The sequence below is a fragment of the Pongo pygmaeus genome, chromosome 1 (genome assembly GCF_028885625.2).
Source record: "Pongo pygmaeus isolate AG05252 chromosome 1, NHGRI_mPonPyg2-v2.0_pri, whole genome shotgun sequence".
Lineage (NCBI taxonomy): Eukaryota > Metazoa > Chordata > Mammalia > Primates > Hominidae > Pongo > Pongo pygmaeus.
The window spans coordinates 217,137,776-217,165,680 of NC_072373.2; the positions used below are offsets into that span (position 1 = coordinate 217,137,776).

The 27,905-nt window shown below is 45.0% G+C and overlaps 1 protein-coding gene across 1 annotated transcript in view; it reads right to left on the reverse strand.

Moving 5' to 3' along the window:
* The window catches only part of KAZN (kazrin, periplakin interacting protein), a 1,229,657-nt gene extending 1,222,585 nt beyond the window's left edge, over positions 1-7,072 (reverse strand). Inside the window, exon 1 of the mRNA XM_054437733.2 lies at positions 6,202-7,072. Within this exon, the coding sequence (XP_054293708.1) occupies positions 6,202-6,322 (121 nt within the window). The 5' untranslated portion in view covers positions 6,323-7,072. The remainder of the gene's footprint in view (positions 1-6,201) is intronic.
* Positions 7,073-27,905: the final 20,833 nt, after the last annotated feature.

Sequence of the window (27,905 nt, forward strand, 5' to 3'; positions counted from 1 at the left end):
TAGGCCGGGCACACTTTGGGAGGCTGAGGCAGGCAGATCATCTGAGGTCAGGAGTTCGAGACCAGACTGACCAACATGGTGAAACCCCTTCTCTACTAAACATACAAAAATTAGCTGGGCATGGTGGCACATACCTGTAATCCCAGCTACTCAGGAGGCTGAGGCACAAGAATCACTTGAACCCAGGAGGCGGAGGTTGCAGTGAGCCAAGATCGCACCACTGCACTCCAGCCTGGGCAACAGTGCAAGACTCCACCTCAAAAAAAAGGACAACCAAGATAATAGTTGTTGACCTCAGGAAGCTTAGAGTCTAACACAGAAGACATCAATGAACAGAAATCACAACCCAACATAACATGTTATGAGGAGGGACTGGCACCCCAGTGTTAACAGATTCCACATTCATTCAACAAACAGTCATTTGCTGGCACAGATGTTCAGCAACATTTCTGGAAATTAATTTCTGGAGGAGAGTTTGAAAGGAAGAACAGGAATAAATAGGGACTTCAGATCCAGACTGCTTGAATTTGAATCCTGGCCCAACTGGCCCAACTGCTAACTAGTTAAGAGAAATATTTCCTTTATGGGCCTCGAGTTTCCTCATCTATAAAATGGGGATGATTTCACTTGCCTTCTGAGGATGCAACAAGGTGAAACAAGGTAATATGTAAAGCATTTAGCACAATAACCATCCCAGAATAAGTACCCAATAAGTGCCACCTATGGTTGTGCCCAATTGCCAGCAGTTCGCCATGGCAAATCTTTTTCTGGAATGTCAGAACACACTGTTTCCACTGGAGAAACAGCCAGGCAAGAAACAGGTCCTACACACCACCCCTCAGGAATCTACAAGAAAACCTTAAAGCTATGCTCCCATTCCCATGGATGGAAAAACAGGAAGTGTGTGCTTGCTTCTTTGCTCATCTTCATCTGTTTAACTTTTGCAAAAGTCCCCACTGTGCACAGCTCACCACAGATTCCATAAATGTTAGTTCCCTTGCCCTCTTAGTTATAAATTTGGCAAGTGGCTTCCAAATGTACATAGGCTTCATGTTCAGAAGGACCCCTATATTGTTTAAAAGGCAGGGAAAGGGGTTAAGCTGGCAGCCTTCAGAAGGAGCATGATAATAAAGTCAAAAGCTGCCCATACCACAGCTCTAGGTACTTAGTCTGACAGATGAGAGAGACAGACAGACAGGCATGGCTTGCACATGTCTGAGTTTCTGCATGGTGTGGTGCAGGGGACCAATCCCTCACTAATCATGCAAACGAGGAGCGTTGCAGGTGGCATCAGAGCTGCAGCCCAGGAACAGTGCCAAGCAGCAGCAGTCCAGGTGCTGAAGTCCTGTCACCTTCCTGTCCTCATCTCCCTTCCACCCTCCTGTCCTCATCTCCCTTCCACCCTCCTTGAGCTGGGCCTGGATTCATGCAACGTCAGCAGGACATATTAGATAAAATGACTTTAGTTGTTCAGGTCAAGCAAGGTAACTGCAGAAATGCTTTCTGCCCACATGAAATGGGTTGGAAATCAACTTCCGTAACACAGGGGCAACTTAGCAAGTCGGAACTTGGCACAATAGAGGAAGTCCCCACCAGCTATGGTCTGCAAGCTGGGGGTCACCCAACCAATAGACTGCCAGGCCAGGGGATGGGGCAACCGCCCTCTGCAGAGACGCAGCCAAATGCCAGGTCAGGGGGTAAAGGGTGTCCAGTTAAACATTTTGGGAACCCAGGAGAATATGGACAAGTGGACTTGTCCAGCTGCACTGAGGCCACTAGCATACCAGCTTGCGTCTGTACTGCCTATCCCCTCGGAGGTCCCCCCAACACCCTCAGATGTTGGACACAGCTGAACTCCTGTATGTTTCTGAATATTACGATATCAGCAGATACACTGCCTGGGAGTGTGGCCTTAAGCTCCCACCTGAAGGAGGTCAGGCAGCACGAATGGACAGTGGCAGCCTCCATTGGTCGTGCCTGCCTGGCCAGACCAACTTCTTACCTACCATTTTAGGCTATAGCAGGGGCAAAGGCAAGTAAAAGAAATTGGGTGGGCGGTTAGAAATAGAAGAGGATGAACTTCCTCACAGGACTATTAAGTGGGATGAAGGACCTGGAGAGGGAGGAAGGTGGGCAACAGCACCAAAGCCACCCCAAGATCCAAAATGCTGCTCTCTCCTCCAAATCCTTGAGCGAGACAAGACACATTTTTGAAAACCCTTTGCAGAAGCTGTGGAATTGCCTTTTTTGAGCACAGCCTTTGGGGTTGGGCTGCCTGAAGTTTAAATCCCAACTCTGCCAACATGGAAATCTCACCGGTTAACTAGGGAATGCTCCATCCACCCTGTAGGGTGGCATGAAAATCAGGCAGATGTGATCTTGTCTAGCTCAGATGGTATAGATTTGGGCACATGCTGAGAACTCTGTTCTTGCTAGGACTTTCAGATCTATTCTAAAAGCTTCCTGAAGCAACCCCTACATACATGTATGAGCCTGAGTGTGTGGCCTCATGTGTGGATGGTGGAAGAGAACGTGAGAAAACCACAGCACCACGTAGCATCAAGGGTACCAGCAGATAAGCATCTTTCAGAGCCACACTCTCAGGCTTGATCCCTTTCACATTGTGCCACACAAATTCTGTCTAATCTCATTCTGTGCTTCCTATGCTGTTCTAGGGGAGGGGTCAGCAAAGTTTTTGTTTTTTCTGCAAAGAGCCAGATAATAAGTAGTATTGGCTTTATGGTTCACACGGTTTCACTCATGACTACTTGACTCTGCCACTGTAGCACAAAAGCGGCCACAGACAAAATGTACATAAATGGGCATGGCTGTGTACCAATAAAACTTTATTTACAAAGGCAAGTAGTGGGCCAGATTTGGCCCCAGGGATGTAGTTTGCCAACCTTTGGTTTGAAGCTCACACAGCCAGCAACAGCCAAACTGGGACTAAATGAGAAAGAACCACATGCTCTTCCCACGGCCCCACCAGAACTTCATGCTCCCACTACTGCTAATTGGGTCAAAGCTTTTATTGCTCTCATCCGTGCCCAATTTCGCCCTGCCTCCAAGAAACCTATCTCTGCTGCCCCACTAAATCCTAGGTGCCCTTTAGTACTCAACCCCCTCCCATCCCCACCTCTTTAAGCATCCTTACTGCTCCATTCCTGAAAATCAACTTTTTCTCCTAAGACATGAGATACCGACAGATAAAAAAGATTAGCCCCAGTTGTCACCAGGGACTATGCAATTTAGGGGTTAAAGGCACAGGCCTGAGCATCAGACCAAGGCTTTCCTTCCCAAATGGTGTGAAGGTGGGCATGCAGGCAACCCCTGTGTATTTCCTTTGCCTATGGAAATTGGCTAGGGTTTTAAAAAATTACGGGAGCCTGGCATGGTTGCTCACTCCTATAATCTCAGCATTTGGGGGTGCTGAGACAGAAGGATCACTTGAGCCCAGGAGTTCAAGACCAGCCTGGGCAATGTAATGAGACTTCATCTCTACAAAAAAAAAAAAATTAAAAATTAACCAGGAATGGTGGTACATGCCTGTGGTCCCAGCTACTTGGGAGACTGAGATGGGAGGATTGCTTGAGCCTAGGAGGTCAAGGCTGCAGTGAGCTATGATCACGCCACTGCACTACAGCCTGGCCCACCATTTGCTTTTGCAAATAAAGTTCTATTGGCACACAGCCATGCCCATTCAAATACACTTTGTCTGTGGCTGCTTTTGTGCTACAATGGTAGAGCCAAGTAGTCGTAAGCGAAAACATGTGGGCTATAAAGCCAACAATATTTACTATCTGGCTCTTTGCAGAAGAAACAAAACCTTTGTCAACCCCTGCCCTAGACCAGCATAGATGGCAGGAGGCAGAGGCGGGAGAACCACTTGAGCCTAGGAGGTTGAGGTTGCAGTGAGCTATGATCATACCACTGCACTGTAGCCTGGGTGACAAATCAAGACCCTGTCTGAAAAAATAAAAAAAAATTTAAAAATTACAGGAGTTAGTTTATGTAAAACATATAAGAAGCGTTGTTCAGGAAATTGTATCATTGAAAAGTCACATTGTGTGTAATTCTCTTTTCCTCAGTATGCTTTATGTTTACACCAGTGAGACCAACATCTCCAGGAGTATGAGCCGTAACTTACTCTCCAGATCCTGTGGTTCCTGGCACTGTGCACAGTACATAGCAGGTACTCAGTGAGTACATGGGATCTGCAGCTACCTCTCACTTGGGAACATATGTGATTAACCCAGCTGTAAACCCCTAGAGTCTGTGAATCATTTTCACATACATTTAAGATCTCATTTGTGATACTCGCTGGACTGTAAATGGCTGGCTGGAGACGTATCAGCGTTGGTCTCCATCCCTTTCGCGTCCTAATTGAGTGAGCTCTTTTGACTTAAGGTTAATGATTCCTCTTTGCGTTTCTTCAGGGAGAGTGTTCTCCCTGGAGACTGCCAGTCATTATTATTCCATGTTGCATTGATCTCTTGACATAAAGGATGTTTTTTTAAAAAGAGGCAGAGGATTTCATGGCCTGATGTAGGCCTGGGTGCTTCTAAAAGAAAGTGAATGAAGCCACAGGGGAGGTACTTTAGAAATCCGATGTGCCTTCCCACAGGAGCCTCGGAGAAGCAGAAAGGCAAGGCGAGGGAACCTCAGTCCAGGAAAGCTTCCGAGCCCTCCTACCTAATCCATTCCAGATAAAATATTCCACAGATGTATGCAGTGGGACAAACCAAAATCAAGTTAGGAGTGCAGTGGGTGGCAAACGGTGTGTGTTCAATGCTTCCATCGTCTACTACCAAAGGCAGCTATGCCCCTCCCTGCAAACAGAGACGCCTTGACTGACCCATAGAAGGATGTTTTCACATATTAACTCAATTAATCTTTGCGATGACCTTATGGAGTGCCTAGTAGCTCCATTTTACAAAAGAGGAAACTGAGGCACAGAGAGGCTAAGTAACTTGCCTGAGATCACACAGTTTTTCATAAGTGAAACTGGGACCCCAACCTAGGCAGTCAGCTCCAGAGCCCTCACTCACCCACTCCACGAGCTGCCTCTCTGTGCAGACACATCCAGTTTTAGAAACCAGCTCTAGTGTGTCTTCTCCACCAAGCTGTGCTCCTCTGAGCTCACAGAATCTCAGGCCCGGATGGACCCAGCAGCCCTGAATCCAGTTCTCTTGTTTTGCAGCAGGGGACGGATACCCCAGGAAGGGGGGTGCGGTCTGCAATTTCCAAGGTCATGCAACTACCCAGTGAAAGCATCAACACTGACTCAGGCCCCCAGACTCCTAATACAGTGCTCGTCTCACCATCTTCCTGAGACTCATGGCCAAAATGCACAATTAACCCTATAACACCCAGGAAAACATTGGAGGAATGTGTGGTTGTTTTCCCAGTGAGAATTAACGCCAAAAAAGTCGAGAAACAGGCATCCTATTTCGTATGTGACTCCAATTCAATCATAAGCATGTCTCAAGCACCACTTGTGAGTTTGAGCACGGTGACTATTTGCACCAAGCCATCCATCCTCACCTTTTTTTTTAAATGTGACCACATGTGCATCCTAGCAAGATGGCTAGCATGGGTTATAAGGCCTGCAGCCCATGCCAATCTTTCCCTTCTGTATAAAACGTGAGCCATTTGGAAGACAAATTCATGAGCACAGACTGATGAAGAATCCCCACAACCAAGTCAAAGCCTGGGAGAGGCTGCTCAGAGCAGACACTTTTAAGCATGGAAGTTACTCCAGCAGGGGCTGGTGGGGCATAGATTAAACATAACTCTTAGGAGCAGAGAGAGGCAAGCTGACAAAGGCAACCAGGCTACGACTGGCACCTGCCCTCAAAAGATGGCCACAGCATGGCATCATCAGATCCATCCTGACGCACCCTCCTTCACCCCCCAGCTAGCCACAGAGAAAATCGATGACGAAGGACAAACAAGGCCCCTCACTCATTGCAAAAGCAGCACGTTGTCTCATGGCAAGTCCTAAAAACTTTATCTTTTACAGTGATAAATGCCAGGCAAACATGTCACTAGCTAGTTAAGTCTTACATCCCAAATTATATCAAGAAAGAGATGAGGTAGGCTGACAGACACACAGACACACACAGACCGCTGTTTTTGGGGACCCGGGATAACGCTCCACTTCCCATTCTCTGAGCACATCACACACAACACAATTCCTACCTGCTTGCATAAGTTGGCACTGCTGACCAAAGACGTGGGAGAAGGTGACGGGGCCTGTGGCAGAACTGGATGTCGCCAGCGTGGATTCCATGGCTCTTTTGGGGTCTTTGGTGTTGGTCATGTGGCAGCGTCCAGACCCTTGGAGTGTCAGAGCAAAGGATGCCGTCGCTGGCCCAGGAACTGCAGATCTGAGGCTACTTGTCACTTCCAAGAAAATGTCCCCGCCCCCAAAGTTTATAGTGCTTCTTCCTTTCGCCACCCTTTCCTTGCAGTTTTTCTCAAACACCAGTCAAGTAAAACATGAAACCCTATAAGCCTTGGCAAATCTTGCACAGCAGCAGTTCCATGCAAAAGAAAAATCTAAGTTTCCCCCTAACCAGGAGTCGTTGCTTCTTGACCCGGAAGGGTGGCTGGAACTTGCCCCCCGGCCCGGGGCTGCTACTCCTGGGGTCACCTGGAAGGGGCAGGGAACCCGGGAGCAGCTCAGCCCCGGCTGTGTTCCAGCACCAGCTGCCGCCAAAGCGCTGCCCAGGCCCCGCGGCGTCTCAGTCCAGGGAGGCGGGCAGGGCGCGAGGCTGCCCCAGGGTCCCCGGGGAGCTGGCCTTGCTGGCGCCGCCCCGCTGCCTGCAGCGCCGACCCTGGGCTCCCGCGTCCCCGCGCGAGCGCCGCGGTCCCAGGTCCTGCACGCGCCGGGCGTCCGGCTGCTGCCAAAGGGAGAGCGCGGGAGGCGCGCGGCGCGGACGCAGTGCAGCTCCGGACCCGCAGGCGTCCCCGGCTCATCCTCCACTCCGGACGCCTAGGCCTTGCCGCTCCCCATTCCTCGCGGGGCAGCAGGGAGGGACTGAGACCTGCTGCGGCGGCCCCCAATCCGCGCCGCCACCCCGGTGCGGTGATGCAAAGGGGGCAGTTCCTGGGAGATATTCTGGATGCGGAGGGAAGTGCTAACTCAGCCCAGCAGGCTCCAGGGCTGCTGTAACCTCTTCCTGCCCACAGCCAAGGAAGTGCCAGGCACGGGAGACCCGACTGCCTGCGATAAAATCCAGAGACCAAGAAGAGAAAAGGAGAAAATGCCACACATCCCCTAGGGCGCTCCGGTGATACAGAGATCTGAGTGCTTCATCTTAGCTGACCCAGCCCTGCTGTGTATGAAGAAGGATCTGTCCCCTGCTCCAAACCAAAACGGGCCGCTTCTCTGGAAAAGGAGGAGGGGGGTACTTTTTGCATAATTCCAACAGCTATTTCTGCCAGTGCTGGGTTTATTTTGCTATTCCACCTGCTAATCATGAAGATACTAACTCCAGAGAGGCTGCATCATCTCGGGCCAGCATTTGGGGTACTTTGAGGATTCCGTTGCGACACTGGCACTGGCAATCACCTTGCTAGGCAGCAACACACGTGCAGGGAGAGAGAGGCTGTGCCACAATCAGCTCAGCTGCAGCCGTCAAAGCACCCGTGTCCGTTTCCCTCCGGAGAACTTTGATTTAGAAAAGCCATTTGTCTCTTCTGTATTTAAGCAACAGAAGATAAACTCACAACTGATCTAGGGGCCAGAAAGACTCTCAAACAGAGCCTTTTTCCATTACAGCCCTTGGCCAGCAAACATGTACAACTTAGTGATGTTTTGAGGGTTCCTTGGGATGGGTAAGACGAGGTAGAGGAGCCTTGAAGCAGTTCCAAGGGTTCAAAGGACGTCTGACTTTGTGTTAATGCTTCCAGGTAGTTTAAGTGATTGAGCATCCCTTTTCTTATCATGCAAGAGGCTCTTCGCGTCATGAAACTGTAGGACACCAGGGACCATTTCTCTCTGGCAAATTGGGTCTAAGGTGGTCAAGAGCTAGGGTTAGAAGACCAGATATCTTGATATCTGCAGAAACCCCACGCAGGAAGGGAAATAGATTGGTTTCTCAGGTCTGAGTGGAAATGGAAGTTATAATGCCTCCCAGCAATGGCCTATTAGCTGCTGTTAAAAAAAAAAAAAAAAAATCCAAGGTGAACCTTTATATAGTAGTTCAACCTGCAGATGTCTTCTGTTTGGCAATCTATGTTTTCCTGCATTCTCTGTATACCCAGTCCATTGCTTCTCACTGCTAAATGGTGTTTCATATATTAAATGTACGATTTTACTCTATCTGCTCCCTTAGCACCCGGCAACTGACTTGCTTCCGAAGCTCTCCTCCTATAAACAGCACAGCACTGGGAGCAGTGGTTCACACCTGTAATCTCAGCACTTTGGGAGGCTGAGGCGGGTGGATCACCTGAGATTAGGAGTTCGAGACCAGCCTGGCCAACGTGGTGAAATGCCGTCTCTGCTAAATATACCAAAAAAAAAAAATTAGCCGAGTGTGGTGGTGGGTGCCTGTAATCCCAGCTGCTCGGGAGGCTGAGGCAGAAGAATTGCTTGAACCTGGGAGGCAGAGGCTGCAGTGAGCCGAGATCTCGCCACTGCATTCCAGCCTGGGTGACAGAGCGAGACTCCGTCTCAAAAAAAACAAAAACGAAACAAAAGAAAAAAAGCAGCATGGTGATGACGCCATCAAGCATTAAGGTCATCAAGCAATATATTGTCCAAATCAGGACACTCTGCAAGTAAGTAGAGGTGCCACTGATAACTACACCGGGATACACAGCATAAACCAGGAGCGATGGAGAGCGGCACAAGAATTTCCCTGGCTACACAACCAGGAGTAGAATTGTTCAAGGATAAATGCAAATTTGATTTCACTAAATGCTTCCAAGTACTACTCCAGAATGGCTGTGCTGGTTTACACGCCCACTAGTACTACACATGGTGCTTGTACTCCCACTTTCCCACACTTTTGCCAGTAACTGTTGTTGGCAGAAATCAGAAAGCTAGGAAATTTAACAGGTACAGTTCATTATAATTCATTGTTTTGATTTGCCTTTCCTTAATTACTAAGTCAAGTACTTCTTGAAAAGCTTACCAGCCATGGAGGCTTCCTCCTCAGGAAATTTCCTGTTCATAGTCTTTGCCCATTTTTTCAGTCATTTTACTATTTTCCAGCATTCTTGTTGATTCATTAGAGTTCATTGGTTTTGCTAGCTATTAACCTCTAATCCACTTAGATTTTACAAGTTATCTTCTCCCAGCTGGTCATCCAGCTGGTAACTACCCATGGCGTCTTTCCTTGACTTGAAATACTTAATTTTAGGGTAGTCTGGTCAGTTGTTCTTTTGACTTATAGTCTGATTTGGGGGTCTTGCTTAAAACATCCTTCCGTCTTGATTGAAAAGTTAGCCTTTTTTATAGTTTTACCTTTCATACTCGGGTCTATCCGGAGCTTATTTTTATATCTGGTATTCGGTAGGGTTCACCTTTTTCCCCTCAAGATTGTGAAACAGTTTTCCCAAAACCATCTTTTCCTTATGCAATGGACTGAATGTTTATGTTCCTCCAAAACTGATATGTAGAAATCCTAACTTTCGATATGATACAATTAGGAGGTAAAGCCTTTGGCGGGGGGTGATAAGATAATGAGGGTGGAGCCATTGTGAATGGGATTGCTGCCCTTATAAAAGGGATCCCAGGGAACTTTCTAGCTCTCTTTCCACCAAGTGAGGACATAGAGAGAAGCTGGCAGCCTGCAATCTGCAAGTGGACCCTCACCAGAACCAGGCCACGCTGGCACCCTGATCTCAGACTTCCAGCCTCTAGAACTGTGAGAAATACATTTCTGTTGTTTATAAGCCACCCAGTCTATGGCATTCCACTATAGCAGCTCGAACTGACCAAGGCCTCCTACCTATCTTTTTCCACTGTGACACCACTATTATTACCTATCATGTTTCCATATACATAAGTATATTCTTGAGCTTCTCTATCCTATCTACTGATTCCTCAAACTATGCTATCAATATTCAAATTTTAAAGTTAGTGGCTAACATTTTAAGAAGTTTGGATTTTGAATTTTTCAAGACAAGTCAGATTTGATAGTGTTGGGCCTTCATGTCTCATGCCACAATAAACTGGAGCAGCAATTGCCCCTTTTATATGGAATGCTTGCCATCCTGTTACACCCAGCATGGTCTGCATTCATTTACAATACAAGCCTATTCCTCACAGAGACGTGTTCGGGTATTGAAATGTCTCTGGAGATAGAGATCAAAAGAAAGTCACACAGGAGAAGTCATTAACTGATGTATAGGACTCTTGTTACATCTGCATTAATAAGGATCATTTATTTAATATCTATTTGATCCCTAACCCTAGGCTAACCACAAGTAGATGGGATAGTGGTGTGCATGGAAAGTGGTAGAGGGAAGGAATGAAGAGACAGTGGGAAAAGCAACACAAAATATATGTATGTATATATGATCAACACAAAGAATGATTAACTACACAAGTGGAAAGACACGAAACCACATTGCGAATTATGGCCATGAAAGGTCTTGTCATTCTAATACAGGTGACAGCTGGAGCCTTCAGGGAGCGCTTTACAGGAGGCAGTGTTAGACCTGGGTCTAAGAAGAGAAGTAGGATTTGTTTCAGTAGAAGGAAGAGGATTGGGTTGGGGAGGGAATTTGGGCAAGTCATTAGGACAAGGCTAGCATAAATATCGTGTTATACTGAAAACATTTTAAAGTCTAGTTCGGGCTTTTTAGATAAGAAATAATATAAATTTGCTCTGGTTCAAATCAACAATTATCTCCTTATTTTTAAGATTTCCTGTAGGGGATGGGTCAGAGTGGTGGGAAAAACTATAGAGAAAAGACACAAACCTTCTGAAAAGTCGGAAGGTTGTGCAGAGCCCCGGGGGAGAATAGCTGAAGGCAGCTGTCCTATAATCCTGAGGCAGAGGGCAAGGAGTAGGTACAAGGGAGTGTGGGGGAATTTATCTTAAACAGGCTTGTTTACTTACATTGACCAGGAACTGACCTTTGATCATCTGCCCAGGACGTTCCCTGAAAGGGGAACAATAAATGTTAATTACCTACAGGTTGTGTTGGCTCCAGGTTTTCGGCATTGTGCCTGCACTGAATAAAAGCAAGCAGCTCCAGCTTCTTGGGGCTGCTCTCTGGCCACTAAACCCAGGCAGCCACCTAGCCACTGCATACCTCTGTCTGAGTACTCATTTCATCCATCAGCCAGGGTCCGCAGGACAGACCCAACAATCTCCTTAGTACATTTTCAGTTCTATAGGATTTCAATTGACTCACTCCAAAGGGCTCTCCCTTGACTGTGCTCACACTCATACTCTCACAGGAGTTAAGAGCTGCGTGCACGCATCAACTCAGGCTCAGTACATCAGCTGTTATCACCTACAGTTCCCAAAAGGTGCAGAGTACCCCAGCCAGCTGTTATAGACAGAGATAAAATGAAGAGCAATTTAGGAAAACATGACACCAAGCTTAGAGCAACTTGTTTTACGATACTTTATTTCTCATAATAAATTATCAGTAAGTGGAGGCTGCTATGTGACATGAGATGGAGGGCATCAGGAGCTCCACAAACATTCTTATTTAATGACAGATACTAATGTGCCCTCTTCCCAGATGAGGAAACCTGGGCTTAGAGAAATTCGTGTCCTTTGCCCAAGATTACCCGGCAGAAAGTTATACAGCCATTTGTAGTAATCTACAGGATGAATGGGCCTACAGGTTGGTCCTCTGCTTTGAAACTAGCTATTATCTACATCCTTGAGAAGTTGTGCTATTAACTCGTATTCCACAAATGTTTCCAGATTGATCCAAGGTTCCTAGCAAGTCACGATGAATGTCTTTATTTTTTTTAATGGTTAAGCAGCTTTATTAGGATATAATTCACATGTCATACGGTTCACCCACTTGAAGTGTACAAGTCAGTGATCTTTAGTATATGCAAATACATGCATGACCATCACCACAGTCAATGTTAGACCCCTTTCACCACCTCAGAAAGATACCTGTACACTTTAGCTCTCACCTCTACTCCACGACACCCTCTCAACCCTAAACAACCACTAATCTACTTTCTGTATCAATTAATCTCCATATTCTGGATTTTCCTATGAATAGAATCATGTAATATGTGAACCTTTGTGTCTGGCTTCTTTTAGTTAGTATGATCTCTTCAAGGTTTATTCAACTTGTAGTATATACCAATATTTCATTTCTTTTAATAACTGAATAATATTTCATTGTACGACTATACCACATTTTGTTTATCCATTCATCTATTGATAGACATTGGGCTGTTTCCACATTTTGGCTACTATGAATAATGCCATTATAACCATTTGTGTATAATTTTTGGTGTGGGCATTTGTTTTTATTTATCTCGGGTATAGTTCAAGGAATATAACTGCTGGGTCATATGGTAACTATGTTTAATGCTCTGAGGAACTGCCAAGTGTTTTCCTGTGGCTTTATTATTTTACATTCCCACCAGCTGTGTATGAGGGCTCTAACGTCTTGATGCAGAGCTAAGTCCTATTATTCTAGTAACCTTAAAAATGGCAGATGCTGAAATAGTAATTGGCTCAAAAGGAGCTTCATTAGATTTCTAAACAGACTTATTTATAAAGTTAACCCTTTCTTTGACTAGAGAAATCACTGATTAATAGATCCAGGCCAGAAAGAGCTAACATTGCCTTTTATTCTGTCACAACAGAACCTATAGGAATGAACATAATGTTTCTCTGGAGGAATATCATTATCATCACTCATCATCATTATCCCTAGGTCTTAAATTATTTTTATAATTTCATAAATACTGTCTAGCACTGAATTTAAAATAACAGGGTATCTACTTTTCTTCCTTCCTTCCTTCCTGAATAATTCAACTCAATGCAAAACACTGGGCAAGAGAGGTAGAAATCCTTGCCAAAGGAGTAGGTGGTGGAGCCCAATACTAAGTCAGAACCCAAGCAAGATAAAGGGGCATTTGTTAGGCAAATGTGATAATCACTGCACTGCAGAAACTTACAACATCTGTGAAGTAAGGAGGGATGACAGAAATCCCTTAGGGTCAGAGCCCAAGTAAGATTAGTAAAGGCATTCACACAAGAAGCAGCAACAGCAATAGAAGATTGGTTATACAGGATGAGATTGAGCAAATAAGTAAACATACTGAGGATAATGGGAGCCAGGTCTCACTGTTAGAGACAAGGGAAAGCTAGAATGAAATCTGTGATGCTGAATAGAAATTATAAACATTGGTATAAGCTCTTGGTTTTTAATCTATATATAGTCACATAAATAAATCTAGATTTAGATGTATGTGTGTATCCATCAGAATATACATACTATATTCCCTAATTCTGTCCACTGAGAGGGCCTGGGAACAGAGATACCCCAATAGCAATGAGCTATCCTAGAAACAAGATCTATGCTCTAAATATCATTCCTCCGCTAAAAGGAACCAGAGCTGATTGGTCCAGGGCTGGTACATGGAAAATCACAAAGATATCTTGACATGTTGTTTAGCCAGAAAGTAAGGAATTTCTCCAAGATGGATGGAGACATTCCAAAAAGACACAGTAGCCAGCTTGAAGAAACTTTCACTGGCCAAATCAAGAATAATTTTTATATAAAAGTGATGATAATGAATCATAACTCATTGAAATCTATAGGTCCATATGGATGGAAGGATGATGGATGATGGATGGATGGATGGATAGATGGATGGATACATAAATATATCCACAAATAAATGCATAGAGAGATAGAAGAAAAAGTTCTTCTTTACAGTCAAATGCCAGCCAATAGATGCACAAAATGATGGACTTGGAAAATTGCCATTCGACAGGCCTCTCATAGTTATAATACAGGCAGGAAATGTCAATGAATGCTAAATCTAGTGGGTGAAAGCTTGATGAGAAACAGTAAACTTACAACTTCAAACTCTGTCCCCACAAAATCTTTATTAATCACAAAAAGTAAAAGGAGTGACTTTACAGTGGGCAAACCTGGAAGACACTATCTTAATCAAAGTTAGTTAACAAAGTTAACATCATTAGTCATAGGATAAATCAAAACCATGTGCCACCTGAAAGGATGCAATAAGAAAACAGCATCACTTCTGCGGTATTCCTGACAAAGATCTGTTACTCGCAACTAATCAGGAAAACGTTTTATAAACACACACTGAAGAACAGCCTACAAAATAACTGTCCTATAATTTTTTAAAGTGGCGAGGTCATAAAAATTAAGGAAAATCAGAGGAACTGTTCCAAATAGAAAGCAAGTAAAAAGGCAACAGGACTAAATGCAGCCTGTGATCCTGAATTGTTCCAATAAAACTTCAATGGAGCTTGCAAATTAGAGAGTAGTGATGGATCAATGTTAATTCCTTGAATTTGATAGTTGTGCTGTGGTTAGTAGGAGAATGTCCTTGATGTGTAGGAAACACACACTAAAACATTTGGGAATGATGGAGCATCATGTCTACAGCAGACTCTCAAATGACTTGTGGGAGAAATATTTACTACACTATTCTTTCAGTTTTCCTACAGTTTAAGAAAAACAATTAGTTGGACAAAGACAACATGGTCAAAAGGCAAGAGAAACAGACAACAAAAAGAAAACCACCAGGCCAGGCACAGTGGCTCACGCTTGTAGTCCCAACACCTTGGGAGGCTGAGGTGGGCACATTGCTGGAGCTCAAGAGTTCAAGACCAGCCTGGGCAATAAGGTAAGATACTGTCTCTAGAAAAAATACAAAAATTAGCTGGACATAGTTGTGCACACCTGTAGTCCCAGCTACTGGGGAGGCTGAGGTGGGAGGATAGCTTGAGCCTGAGAGGCAGAGATTGTAGGGAGCCAAGATCACACCACTGCACTCCAGCCTGGGCAACAGAGCAAGACTCTATCAAGAAAAGAAAAAGAAAAAGAAGGAGGGGACGGAGGGAGGGAGGAAGGAAGGAAGGAAGGAAGGAAGGAAGGAAGGAAGGAAAAAATGAAGGAAGGAAGGAAGAAAATAAGGAAGGAAGGAAGGAAATAAGGAAGGAAGAAAGGAAGGAGGAGGAGGAGGTGGAGAAGAAGGAAGGGAGGGAGGGAGGGAGGGAGGGAGGGAGGGAGGGAGGGAGGGAGGGAGGGAAGGCGGGAAGGAAGGACCACTAGCAATCCAGATATCAGACACAGACCACAATAAGTTTGCTTAACATGTTTAGGGAAATGGGGCAAGGTACAGGATTTGGGGGAAGAACTATAAAAATTTACCAAATTGATATTAGACACAGGTGGAAAGAATTAGTGAAATGGTAGCTCAGTCAGAAGAAAGTCAGAGTGAAGCACAGACAACAGGATAGGAAAGACAGAGGAAAGGACAAGACATTGGGATTCAGTTAAAAGGTCTGACACGAGTTTAACTGTCATCCCAGAAAGAGAGAACAAATAAGAAAGAGAGGACGAAGAAAAGAAGTAGGAGAAAAGGAGTAGAAGCAATATCAAGAGAAAACTGTTAATACCTGGGATGGTGAATTGCATGTGTCAACATGACAGGGTTAAGACTATACAATTCAGCAAGTCCCTTTCTGGCAGAGTTGGCAGGGACTTCAGGAGTGAACACGCATTGTGAACCTGGCACATGGGTGACAGGATATGATGCTTCTGAAAACTCAGCTGACCCTTAAAACATGCTCCATCCAGAGCATCTGCAACGATGAAGGAGCAATGGGACAGACTCTAGGCAGTATCAGTGCCCTTCAGAAAAAAAAGGACCCAAAACTCAACCCCTTTCAGGAATCAGATCAAATCTCCTCCTGCAAGAAGCTTTTGATGGGGTTAAATGATAATCAGATAGCTGGTTACTTCTGGGTGTGTTGGTGAGGGTGGTTCCAGAAGAGGTCATTGTCTGCATCAGCAACTGAGTAAAGAAGGTCCACCCTCACCTAAGCGGGTGAACATCATCCAATATGTTGAGGCCTGACTAGAACAAAAAAAAGAGAGGAAGGTAAACTCCCTCTCTCTGTGTCTTCTTGAGGAGCTGGGGCATTCATCTTTGCCTTCTCTTGGATACTGGGGCTCCTGGTTCTTGGGCCTTCAACTCCAGGACTTACACCAGCAGCCCCCACCGCAGTTCTCAGGCCTTCAACCTTGGACTGGGAGTATAACTTTAGCTCCCCTTGTTCTCAGGCCTTTGGACTTGGACGGAATGACACCACCACCTTTCCTGGGTCTCCAGCTTGCAGACAGCAGATCATGGGACTACTCGGCTTCTGTAATCATGCAAGCCAAGACCCATAATCAATCTCCTCTTCTATGTCTATGTATATCCGATTGGCGCTGTTTTTCTGAAGAATCTTGATCAATACAGCTTTGCAACTGTGTAAATTAACACTTAAAAAGCTCAATGAACCCTAAATAGGATAAATAAAAAGAAAATCATACCTAGGCTTATCATAGTAATAAGCTGAAAACCAATAACAGTCTTAAAAGCAGCTGTAGCAGTCAGGATGAGGAGAAAACAAAGAACTTTCAGTACAACAACAGAGACCCACATCTGACTTCAGCGCCAACTGGGGAAACCAGAAGTCAGTGAATGAGACCTTCAAAGTGCTCAAAGAGAATAATTGCCACGTGGAACTCTATACCCATTGAAAATATCCTTCAATAATGTAGGTGAAATAAAAATATTTTCAGACCAAAGAAATCCAGGAAAATTTAATACCAGCAGACACATCAAGAAGACACTAAAGGGAGTTTCTTCAGGGAGGAGAAAAATGAAGCCAAATGGAAGCTCAGAGCCATGGAAAGGAACAAAGAGCTGTGAGAAGGTTAATTGTGGCTAAGTCTAAATTAAATATAAATTAATGTTGACTATGAATTCATAATTACTAATGGTTAACATTAATTTATCTTATATTAATAGGTCAATGATACACTGTAGGATTTAAAGTATATATAGAAATAAAATACAGAGCAAAAATAGCTTAGAAGTTAGAAGAAGAACAATGGAATTAAAATGTTCTAAGGTCCTTGCATTGTCCAGGGAAAAATAGAAGTATTAATTTATATTGGAGCTTAATAAGTCAAGGATACATACTATAATCTCTTGTATAACCACTAAAAGTTTATAAAAGCGTACAAAATCACCATACTAATAGGAAGGGAAAATGTGTATAAAAATAATCAATCCAAAAGATGTCAGGAAAGGAGAGAAAAAAGAATTGTAAAGAAAGCTAGTATACTATGTTATCAGACAAAGTAGACTTAAAGATTAAAAAAAATAGTTCTAGCAACCAAAAACATACTTCATAATAACAAAATGATAGATTTAACAAGCCTCCAAACATGAGCAAAAAATTGACAAACTGCAAAAAAATAAATAAATAAACCCAGAAGTGAAAAACTAAACAAAAAGCAAACAATATAGAAAAATTGAACATAATTAACATATTGACCAACAGACATATATAATGGATCAGTTGTGCCTGACAAGTACAGTGTATACATTCTTTTCAGAAAAAAAACAAAACACAGAGAACATTACAAAAATTGTCCCTTTGCCAGACCTTAATTCACATCTCAAAAAGTGTCACAAGAATAAAGAGAATTTTTTTAATCTGATAAATAATTTGTATTAAAAAGCCTACAGAAAACATCATTCACAACATTCATGAAATATTGAAGGCTTCCTCTTAAGATCAGGAATGAGACAAGAATGGCCACTATCATCATTTCTATACAACATTATACTGGAAGTAAAAGAGATAAGATTTGAGGTTTGAAATAGAAAAATAGAATTTTCACTATTTGCAGTTGGCATGATTGTGGTAGAAAATCCCAAAAGAAAAGTATACAGATAAATTATTAGAATAAACTTAGCAATGTTGCTACATAAGCATAAGGTACATGTTAAAATGTAAATTATATTTCTGGACGTGAAACAAAATAAACTTTAAGAAAATATAACATCAACATCAAAATATATCAAATAACAAGGAATAAATCTAACAAAAAGCCCTTAAGACCACTCTACAGAAATCTATGGGATGGGCAGAAAGGAAAGGAACCTAAACAAATGAAGACATCCACTACTGAGTCATAGTTTGATGACTCAATGTTGTAAAAACTTCAGTTCTCCCAAATTAATCTACACATTTCATCAGATCAAAATTTAAGCAGATTTTCTGTAAACATTGACAAGATGATTCTAGAATTTAACCAGAAAGGCAAAGGGCCGAAAGAAAGCTCTTGGTGAAGGCCACCAGAAATGAAGATTTGTTCCACCAGATCCTCCAGACAGATAATTAAGCTTCAGTAGTTAGGAGAGGTGGTATTGGGCTAAGAGTACACAGAGAGATCAATAATGAGAATAAAGTGTCCAGAAGCTGACTCACTATTGCATTAGGACAACATCATCACTGCAGGGCAGCAGAGATGCTTAATGGCGGTCAATCAAGTAGAAATTCATATGGAGAAAAGAAAGTGAAAGTTGACCTCCACTTTACACCACAGATGAAAGTCAGTTACATGCAGATTATAGATTTCAATGTGAAATCAAAACAAAACTTTTTTTTTTTCCCAGACGGAGTCTTACTCTGTCACCCAGGCTTGGAGTGCAGTGGTGCGATCTCGGCTCACTGCAAACTCCACCTCCTGGGTTAAAGTGATTCTCCTGCCTCAGCCTCCCGAGTAGCTGGGATTACAGGTGCCCGCCACCACGCCCAGCTAATTTTGTATTTTTAGTAGAGATGGGGTTTCACTGTGTTGGCCAGGCTGGTCGTGAACTCCTGACCTCAAGTGATCCGCCCACCTCAGCCTCCCAAAGTGCTGGGATTACGGGTGTGAGCCACCACACCCAGCCAAAACAAAACTTCTTGACAGTGATAGAGAATACCTCTCTGGCTGTGGTAATGGTGGGCGGGCAATACTTCTTAAATGAGACACAAAAAGCACCAACCATTAGGGAAAAGATTGATAAATTAGATATCAAAGTTAAGAACTTCTCCCATTTCTGTAACTAGTCTTTCTACTCTCTTACTATTGTCTCTTGATGAAGGAAAGAAATTTGTAACACCCATAACCAAGAAAAGATTCATATTCTCATTATAGAAAGAACTCCCCCAAATCAATAAGGCAAAAAACTCAATTAAAACATAGACAGGACTGGATGCAGTAGCTCACGCCTGTAATCCTAGCACTGTGGGAGGCTGAGGCAGGAGGATTGCTTGAGTCCGGGAGTTCGAGACCAGCCTACACAACATGGTGAAACCCTGTCTCTATAAAAAATACAAAAATTTGCCAGGCATATTGGTGCACGCCTGTGGTCCCAGCTACTCAGGAGGCTGAAGTGGGCGGATGGCTTGAGCCCAGGAGGCTAAAGTTGCAGTGAGCCGAGATTGCACCACTGCACTCCAGCTTAAGCAACAGAGCCAGACCCTGTCTCAAAAAACAAAAACAAAACAGACAAACGAAAATAGACAGGAAACTTGGACAAGCATTTCACAAACGAGGGTATTTAAATGGCCAATATGAAAAGATGTTCACCCCCCATTATTCATCGGGAAAAGCAAATTAAAACCGCAATGAAATTCAAACACATAACCAACATAATAGCCAATGCTGGATGGACAATTCCAAGTGTTGAAAAAGCTGTGGAGCAATAAGAACTCTCAGACCCTATTGGTGTAAGCATCAAGTCATGCAAACACTTTGGAAAACTGCTATGATATTTTAAAGTTGAGCATCCATCTGCTCTATGACCTAGCAGTTCTCCCAGGTATGGACCTGGCTGAATGCATTCACAGGTGCACCAACATATTACCAGAATGCATTCATTATTCATAGTGGCCCCCAAATGCAAATAATCCACGTTTTCATCAACAGCAGAACAAAATGAAAGGGTATATTCATACAATGGAACCCACCCAGGAATAAAAGTGAGCAAAATAGATGCAACATGGATGATTCTCAAGGTTGGAGGAAAAAGCCAAACATAAAATACATGTATAACTACATTTAGTTTAGTCTTTTTCTTTTTTTTTTTTTTTTTTTTTGAGACGGAGTCTCGCTCTGTCGCCCAGGCTGGAGCGCAGTGGCACGATCTCGGCTCACTACAAGCTCCGTCTCCCGGGTTCACGCCATTCTCCTGCCTCAGCCTCCCGAGTAGCTGGGACTACAGGCACCTGCTACCACACCCGGCTAATTTTTTGTATTTTTTAGTAGAGACGGGGTTTCACCGTGTTAGCCGGGATGGTCTCGATCTGCTGGCCTTGTGATCCGCCCGCCTCGGCCTCCAAAAATGCTGGGATTACAGGCGTGAGCCACCGCGCCCGGCCTATATTTAGTTTTATCTTTTTGGACTTCATAGACTCATTAGCCTGAGGGCTCAGGGTGGTAGTCCCCTTTAAGGATGGTGGCTGGTAATCGGGAGGACCTCTCAGTGAGGCTCCTGGGGCTTACAATGTTCTCTGGACACAGCAGCTCCATCTTACCATCTGTGTTCTTGCTGTTGTTATGCTTCAATAAAATTTACTTTTAAAAGTCTGGGTGGATTCAAATCAAACTTAATAACTCTCACCCTAAAGCAGTAGGACAACTGAGAGCATTGCCATTATTCCTTTGAATTGTCCAAAACAAACTTGTACAGTTGTAATTTTTTAAACAATTAAACATTGAATTGGAGCAATATATTCGCTTTCACCGGAAGGTTTTCTATTCCCCAACCACTGTCACTGGAAAAGCCTTCACATTTAAGAAGTGACCTATTAAATAAAAGTGAGTGCTATTTTATCTTACTGATGTCTTTGTTTCCCCTTGTTCTACTTAAGCATTTTCCTGAGTATAATGAAAAGTCTGATATCAGATCCTAGGAAGTCTTTTTTGCCTGGATTTTAGAGCAATACCTAGCATGGACATGGCCTCAAACGTTAATGGATGAAGGGGCACAGTCTGAGATTTGGTGAATTCTTTTTTTGCTAGGGGTGGATTTCTCTAAGGAGCTGGTGGGGAGCTGCTCCATCAAGCATGGGCTTAGCATTCTCAGTTTTGTGTCACTAAGGTGATCGTGTCATTTATTGCCCAAACTGGGACACTAGAAGGTGAAAGGGGGTGCTATTAATAAATACGAGGTATAAACCAGGAGTGTTTTAGGCAAACTGGCATATAAGGCTACACGCTAGCTTGGTACTAAGAACTCGCTTGCTACAGAAACCTCAAAATGTAAACCCAGAATCCCCCGGGATTAGAGCTGTGCTGTCAACCATGTTATTAAAACAGGGTAATTGTGCTTTCTTACTTTCTACAAAACAGCTAATGTCATTAGCTCTGAAATAGAAACCTGTGCTACATGCATCTTTTATGAGATGCAGGACCTTTTGTACTTTCCCTGGCTGATTTGCTGGGTGCCAAACACCATTTCTGGGCGGAAGAGTACCTGGGGCATCCTTTGCCAACATGACCGAGGCACGCCGAGACCTAACCTTTGTTCTGATTGCCTCTCTTAGGCTCTTCCTAGTCAGTATGTGGGGGGAATTCTGGGTTGTTAAAGGCCAGGAGACCCCAGGGCTCACAATAGGAGCTCAATAAATATTTGTTAAAGGAATCACACACACAGTGTTCTTCCCAGGCCCTCTCTTTGCTGCATTCCCTCCAAACGTCCAGTTTTTGCTTCTACGTCTCTCTGTGCCTGGGATGCCCCTACTTTTTTTTCACCAGGTTAACTCCTTCCAGCCTTCAGTTCTCAGTCCTGACATCATGTCCACATAGACGTCATCTGTGATTGCCCGAGTAGGGTCGAGGTCTGTGTCACACATGACACGGACCTCCTGGGGAAACTCAGGTTTTTATCTGAGATTCAGTGAACTTTGTTTTCTAGAGTAAGGATATCAAGGCATTCCCCCAGGTGCAAAAGAAAAGGAGAAACCAAAAAATCTCAATAGTCAAGACAAGTAGTATCTTAATTCCAAATATTTCAAATTGAATGCAAAAATCAAACTTTTGAATAAAAGCAGGGTCGTGAGGCAGGGCTTCAAGTACAGATGGCTAAGCCACATCCCCAGGGTTTCTGACTCCGAGGTCTGGGGTGGGGCTGGAGGATCTGCATGTCTAACGGGCTCCTGGGAGACACTGGTGCTGCTGGAGCTGCTGGTGCAGGGCCACACTTTGAGAAGCACTGCCTTAGAGTTTATTCACCGCACCTCCCACCCTCTGACCCTGCATCAAGGTATAGGAAAGTAATTACTTCAACACCAGGAGCAGAAATGGGCCGGAAAGCATCCACTTCCAAGCAGCCATTGCACTACGAGATAAATCAATACATGTGTCAGTCTAATTCCCTGTAGTAGGTTAAATAATGCCCCCTTCAAAGATGTCCATGTCCTAATACCAAGAACCTGGAATATGTTACCTTATGTGGCAAAAGGGACTTTGCAGATGGAACTGTGTGATGGAGCTCGAGGTGGGGAGATGATCCTGCGTGCCCAGGCAGGCCTGGTTCTTCACCACAGTCTTTGTAAGAGGAAAGGTGATGTGATGATGGAAGCAGAAATCAGAGTAATATGCTTGGAAGACAGAAGACAGGGCCACCAGCCAGGCAGTGCAGGTGGCTACCAGGAGAGGCAAGGACACCAGCGCCGTTTCATTTCTGTGGTTTCTTCAAACACCCTGAGGTCTTTCCTCCCTCAGGGCCCTTGTGTGTGCTGATCTCTAGCTGGAATGTCTGTGCAGGGCTTTGGTTCATGGACCTGCCCATGAACATCTCCAACAGCAAGAAAGTGAGATAGCACAATTCCTAGTAGGGGGCTGGGCATGGAGGCTCATCCCTATAATCCCAGATCTCTGGGAGGCCGAAGTGGGCAGATCACTTGAGCCTAGGTGTTCAAGATCAGCCTGGGCAACTGGACCAAACCCTGTCTCTACAAAAACAACATAAAACTGGCCAGGTGCGGTGACTCACACCTGTAATCCTGGCACTTTGGGAGGCTGAGGCAGATGGATCACCTGAGGTCAGGAGTTTGAGTCCAGCCTGGCCATTATGATGAAACCCTGTCTTTACTAAAAATACAAAAAATTAGCTGGGCATGGTGGCAGGTGCCTATAATTCCAGCTAATCAGGAGGATGAGGCAGGAGAATCGCCTGAACCAGGAGGTGGAAGTTGCAGAGAACCAAGATTGTGCCATTGCACTCCAGCCTGGGCAACAAGAGTAAAACTCCATCTCAAAAAAAAAAAACCATAAAACTTAGCCAGGTGTGCTGGCATGTGCCTGTAAGTCCCAGCTATTTGGGAGGCTGAGGTGGGAGGATTGCATGAGCCTAGGAGGCCAAGGCTGCAGTGAGCCAAGATCACGCCACCGCACGCTAGCCTGGGCGACAGAGTAAGACCCTGTCTCAAAAACAAAAACAAAAACAAAAACAGTCCTAGTAGGGCCTGAGGATGAGAAGGGAAACCCATGATGCCAGAGGCTAGAGCAGGACAGCCCTACTGAGATCTCTTTCAGCAATTCGGGCATCAGGCGTATGACAGGTAACAAAAACCCAACTCAAAAGGCTTGAGCAATAACTTGTCTAAAACCATTAGCCAGGCATGGTGGAGCACACCTGTAGTCCCAGCTACTCAGAAGGCTGAAGCAAGAGGATCGCTTGAGCCCAGGAGTTGGAGGCTGCAGCGAGCTATGATCACACCACTGCACTCCAGCCTGAGCGACAGAGAGAGACCATCTCTAAAAAAAAAAAATCAAAATAAAAAATAAGGGGATCTGTCACCCCAAAACCAGTCTCAAGGTAGGTGTTACGAACTGCACTGTGTCCCCAAAAGTTTCTATGTAGAAGTCCTACCCCCAAGAACCTCATAATGCAGCCTTGGAGATGAGGTCTCTACAGAGGTCATCCAGTTAAAATTAGGGCATTAGAGTGGCCCTGAGCCAATATGACTGACGTCCTTATTTAAAAAGGGAGATTTGGATACAGGCACACACAGAGGGAAAAAGCAATGTAGAGATGAAGACCGAGATGGGGGGACGCTTTCTTTTTTGTTTTGTTTTTTGTTTTTTTGGGTTTTTTTTTGAGGCGGAGTCTCACTCTGTTGCCCAGGCTGGAGTGCAGTGGCACTATCTCAGCTCACTGCAAGCTCCGCCTCTCGGGTTCACGCCATTCTCCTGCCTCAGCCTCCCGAGTAGCTGGGACTACAGGCGCCCGCCACCACACCTGGCTAATTTTTTGTATTTTTAGTAGAGATGGGGTTTTACCGTGTTAGCCAGTATGGTCTCCATCTCCTGACCTCGTGATCCGCCCGCCTCAGCCTCTCAAAGTGCTGGGATTATAGGCGTGAGCCACAACACCTGGTCGGGGGGATGCTTTTACAGGTAAAGCGAGGCTAATGATTGCCAGAAAAACCCCCAGAAGTTGGAGAGGCATGGAACAGATTCTTCTTCACAGCCTTCAGAAAGAACCCACCCCGCCGGCACCTTGATCTCAGACATCCAGCCTCCAGAATTGAGATTCAGTAAATGTCTGTAGTTTAAGCCATCTCTTTTGTGGTACTTCCTTACCATCACAGCAGCCCTAGCAGAGACCAAGACAGTCCCGTGATGGTTAATGCCATGGCTCCACGGCATCATCTGGGACTCACGTACCCTCCACCCTTTGTGTGCTGCCCCCGCCACCCCCCGTGAGTCAGCATTGCCTCATCATCTCCAAATAGCTGCCACACACAGGCATGAGAGGGCCCAGGAAAAGAAGGGCTATTTCTCCCTCATGCATCTCATTAAGGGAAAAGAAACCCTTTTTAGGAGTTCTCTGGGAAACTGTCCCTCCCATCTCACTGGCCAGATAGCATTCCCTGGCTAGGCCAGGTCAGCAGCTGCGGGAGTGGTTTTCACCACTCTCGATATCCCCATGTGGCTGGTGGAAGGTCATCCTTCCCTACAGAAGGTGGGCAAGGGTGGACCCCAGTTTGACTTACCGTGGAGCAGAGTAGGCACCAGGGCCTAGAGCCAACGACACCTTTAGGAGCCCACAGAAATGGTTTACTTCTCACAATAAGCGAGGTGTCTCCTTCAAACGTCACTTATATAATTTTTAAATGTTTTTTGCAGAGAAATGGAGCCCCCAAGGGCAAAAGTACCCAGGACCCACAAAAGTCATCATGGGGACCCTTCAGCCAACAAAAGAGAGGGGGTAAATGGCTTTTGGGTGGGAAACCAGTGGAGTTTGCTACAACTCAACACAGGGATGGGAAAACACAGCCACCAGTGATAGCAGCTCATCATGGCGTCAGTGAGACTAGCTCAGCATGGCAGGGGTTTCTCAAGTAGGAATGGGGTGAGGGATGATTGTATAGCTGGAAAAAGTCGTCTCCCATCACCCAACAATTGATTCTTCGTGTGGAAATGTCAACAACTTCCCTTACCTTTTTGGAGTGCAAGTTTTCTCATTGTTATGGACTGAATTGTTTTTTCATGTTGAAGCCCTAACCCCCAATGTGACTGTGTTTGGAGAAGGGATCTACAAGAGGGTAATGAGGGTTACATGAGATCACAAGGGTGGGGCCCTAACCCAATAGGACTGGTGTCCTCCTGAGACGCGGGAGAGGCATGGAGTTGAGCAAGCACAGAGAGAGGCTGAGGGAGGGCACGGAGGCAACCACCTGCCCACGAGGAAAAGAGGCCTCACCAGAAGGCAACCCTGCTTGCACCTCAGTCTTGGACTTCAGCCTCTAGAACTGTGAGAAAATAAATTTCTGTCGTTTAAGCCCCCTCCCTGTCTGTGGCATTCTGTTATGGCAGCCTGGGCAGACTAACACATGTATCTAGTTCAATTCCCTCATTTTATAGGGGGCAGCTATATCACAGAGAACCAGTGACTTGTCCAAGTTAAAGCAGAGCTTGGCCAGAATCTGATCAAACCTGGCCAGCCCCAGTCAAGCTGGCTGGGGGAAGTGGGGGTGTCTGCCTCCCTCCCACGTGGCACTGGAGAACACACCCACTGTTGGTCAAGGGGCCATTCAACTCTTCAACCGAAGGTGCTAACTCGGCTTCTTTCCGTTCCAGGGTTGGCGCTAGTGCGAGTTTTGTTTTTTCACCTCTGGGCTCACTCCATCGGAAGGATCTTGGACTATAATTGCATGACCAAGTGCTCTCTGAATGGAAAGCAGGCCCAGACTCCTCCCCACAGCTCCCACCGTCATTAGCATGGAAGGAACAACCTCCTAATGACCGAGGGGAAGGGAAGAAGCAAACTCATCGGCTTAATCAGAGAAATATAGTTTTCAGGAGAGGTGCCAATTCATCAAAGCACAGCCAACACAAAGACAGTGGCTCCACTTTCATTAGCCCCATGAACACAGAACAGAAGCAACTGAGCCCAGCCTGCAAAGAACAATGAATACTTCCAAGGAGCCCCCTGGGTGATTGTGGATTTTTCACAGGAATAAAGAGGAACTGATTAATCAAAGATGGTGAATAAAAGCCATTGGCTATCTCCTGAGACACAAACAGGATCTAAACTGGGGATAGAGCTTTCTCTCCCTTTCCCAGTTTGAGCCCCCTCTTCCGTCAGGATGAAATGTGACAAGAGCAGATGTTTAAGGAGGCAGCTGCTCGGCCATCTCTTCATTTCTTTTTCTAAATAATCGATACACGTGGATTGTGGCTGCTATAAATGTCAAGCCACAATTTGTGACTAAGGCCAGTGCGAATCAGTTCAGGCAGCTCTCAACTGGAGGCCTCCCCCACTGGAACCAGAGAGGAGCAATAAAAATGCTCAAGGCTGCAGCAGCATTTTTTTTTTTCCTATCAAGTCTCAGTGCTGGAGGTTCAAGATTTCATTTAATCCTGCAGACTCCCTGGGAGGGAGGGAGTCACAGACTGAGGTTTTTCATGAGGCTCAGTTGACCTTGGGAAGCTCAAGGACTCTAGGGGGATGGAGGGAGCATGGACTCTGATCTTTAAAAGTACGAGTCTTTGGGCAAAGTGATCCATCACTCCTACAGACCACAGGGAAGAGCTTTTATTCTGCAGACAACGGTAATGCCCTTGGCCTCCAGGCCTTTGCACCTGTAATTCTCTTGGCCAGTAATGTTTTATTTCCTTCTTGCCCCTTGCCTTGGTTAACTTGACTTTTCATTCTGGTTTCAGCTTGGTTGTTTCCTCCTCCAGGAAGTCTTCCCTGACCTACCAGGCTGGGTTGGGCATCTTCCTCTATGATTCCATAATGCGGAACCTGGTTTTCCTTGCCCAACAGCACTTACTGCTTTTTCTAACAACAGAACCCCATGTCCTTTGGGAAGTCCCCTGCACCCCTGCAACAGCCTTGGCACACTGTCAGTCATGAGTACTGTTCTCTTCTAGCCAAAGAAGTGGACACAGGACTGAAGTCAAGCCAGATTCTCATGCTGAGGCAACCTGATGTTGATGAAGTTGAGAAAAATGGTGAGAACAAATTTGTCCCAATGGCATAGACTCCAGAAGAGACTGACTGTGTTTCCTCTCTTTAGGTCCCCAGAGCTATGTATCCCTGTCCTTTGTGAGCCTGGCTGCTCAGCTTCTCCTGTGAATTATTCCATAGCCTCCCTATGCACAGTCTTTGGCTGAGATTAGCCAGAATCTTCTTCTGTTGCTTACAACCAAAGAATCCTAAGATCCTCTGACATCTCACCCATCACTCTATGTAGCAATGGCCTAAGAACAGTGGCTGTCACTCACCTTCATGCCCTCAGCACCTAGTGCAGGGCTTGGTACATGGCAGCTTTTCACTGGTTTATTGAGTAGAAACTCCTCGTGCTAATCACTAAGTAATGCTGCTTTGATCTGCTGTGGCAAGAGCT